This window comes from Bison bison, unplaced genomic scaffold (genome assembly GCF_000754665.1).
Source record: "Bison bison bison isolate TAMUID 2011002044 unplaced genomic scaffold, Bison_UMD1.0 scf7180017850463, whole genome shotgun sequence".
NCBI lineage: Eukaryota > Metazoa > Chordata > Mammalia > Artiodactyla > Bovidae > Bison > Bison bison.
The window spans coordinates 32,947-34,546 of record NW_011481036.1 but is presented as its reverse complement, the minus strand read 5'-3'; the positions used below and the strand labels follow the sequence as shown (position 1 = coordinate 34,546).

General features: G+C 65.4%; 1 protein-coding gene across 1 annotated transcript in view; it reads left to right on the top strand.

Moving 5' to 3' along the window:
- Positions 1–6: 6 nt before the first annotated feature.
- SSC5D (scavenger receptor cysteine rich family, 5 domains) overlaps positions 7–1,600 on the top strand; it is a gene marked incomplete at its 5' end in the record, with an annotated part of 22,126 nt that continues 20,532 nt past the window's right edge. Inside the window, 7 exon segments of the mRNA XM_010848664.1 lie at positions 7–70; positions 626–745; positions 931–1,055; positions 1,374–1,409; positions 1,411–1,431; positions 1,433–1,538; positions 1,541–1,599. Of these exon segments, the coding sequence (XP_010846966.1) occupies positions 7–70; positions 626–745; positions 931–1,055; positions 1,374–1,409; positions 1,411–1,431; positions 1,433–1,538; positions 1,541–1,599 (531 nt within the window).

Genomic DNA, 1,600 nt, shown 5'->3' with positions numbered 1-1,600 from the left:
GCCTGCCCCCACCGGGGCTGGAAGGCCCACATCTGCTCACACGAGGAGGATGCGGGGGTCGTCTGTGCAGGTAAGGGGTCCTCAGCCTCCTCAACACCCAGGGACCCTCAACCCAGTAACTAACTCTGAGCATCCAGAAGTCCAGACACCCTACCCCTGCCTCACTGAGAGCCTGCCCTCTCCATAGCACTGGGGTGTTAGATGGTGGGTGTTGGAAGAACATCCTCCAAACTCTTTGGAAAGAACTTTTAAATTGATAAAGCTGGCAGCTTTACCAATCGTGCAGATGGCAAGCCAGAGTTATTTATTTGCACCTGTGCTTCCCCCCACCCAAAGAGGTGCAGGAAGACTTAAAGGGGCCAGAGCTGGTCTGCACAGACTGGAACTGGGGATTGTCCCTCCCCTCAGGGGGCCTCATGACTATTATTCCTCATGGGCCACTTATCAACTGTGTCAGCAAAAAGCATCTGTTTTCAGAGAGAGGAAGGCAAGGGTAAAAACCGATACGGAGCCTACTTGGCTTGGGTGAAACTCAGCCACGCCAGGTCGGGTGGGGGCGGCCTGGGGCCTGAGACGGGCCCACAGGAGGGAGTGTGCCCTCCAGCAACACGCTGCTGTCCCCAAGGCCAGCGTGGGACAGACTCCAGGGACCATGACGATCCACCTTCAGTCCTGGATGGGGACCCCTGGCCAGGGCTGGCAGGGGAGCTGAGCCCCGGCTCTGAGGAGGCCCCGGTGACGCCTGGTGAGCCCCCACCCATGCTCTGGCTCCTGCTTTAGCAGTGAGGGAGAAGGGACAGAGGCCCAACTCCTCTACCCTCCCCGGGGCCCCCGTGACGCCCCCTTCAGACCTTGGAGACTCTCAGGACTGACTTACAGCCCCAGATTCAGCTGCCAACCGCACTCCCCACTGTCCCCCTCCTCGACCAGCACCCCGCCCAGCCGGGACCCCCCAGAGTGGCTCCCGGAAGAAGAGCCCCCGGCTGCCCAAGCCGGCCAAGTCCACCAGGGCCCCAGTGCTGACTGCCGGAGCCCCCCGCCAGGGTAAGTCCGAGGCAGACCTTCCGTCTACAACAATTCCAGAAGGGGTCAGGCCCTAGGCCCCCCAGACCAAACTGGGGACCCCAGGGTAGGGGGGCACTACGTCCCCGGGGATTCAGCCAGGCCCAGGCTCCCCGCCTGGTCAGTAGACCCGGGTGTCCACTCGCGGCAGGCCCCCAGGCCCCCTGCCCTGTCCAGACCCTGACTTTCTGCCACTGGCTGGCTGGCAGGCTGATCTCAGACCCCTGACCCCGCGGGGCCTCCGTTTTCCCAGATGGAAAACGAGAGTTTTAGCAGGCCCTCACAGCGCCCCCTCCGCCCGCCCGCACGAGCGGCTGCGCCTGGTCTCCGGCCCCCACGGGTGCGCCGGGGCGCCTGGAGGTGTGGCGATGGCGGGCGCTGGGGCACCGTGTGCGACGACGGCTGGGACCTGCGGGACGCCGCCGTGGCCTGTCGGGAGCTGGGCTGCGGGGGCGCCCTGGCCGCCCCTGGGGGGGCCCGTTCGGCCCGGGCGCGGGGCCCGTGTGGATGGACGACGTGGGTTGCGGAGGCGGAGAGC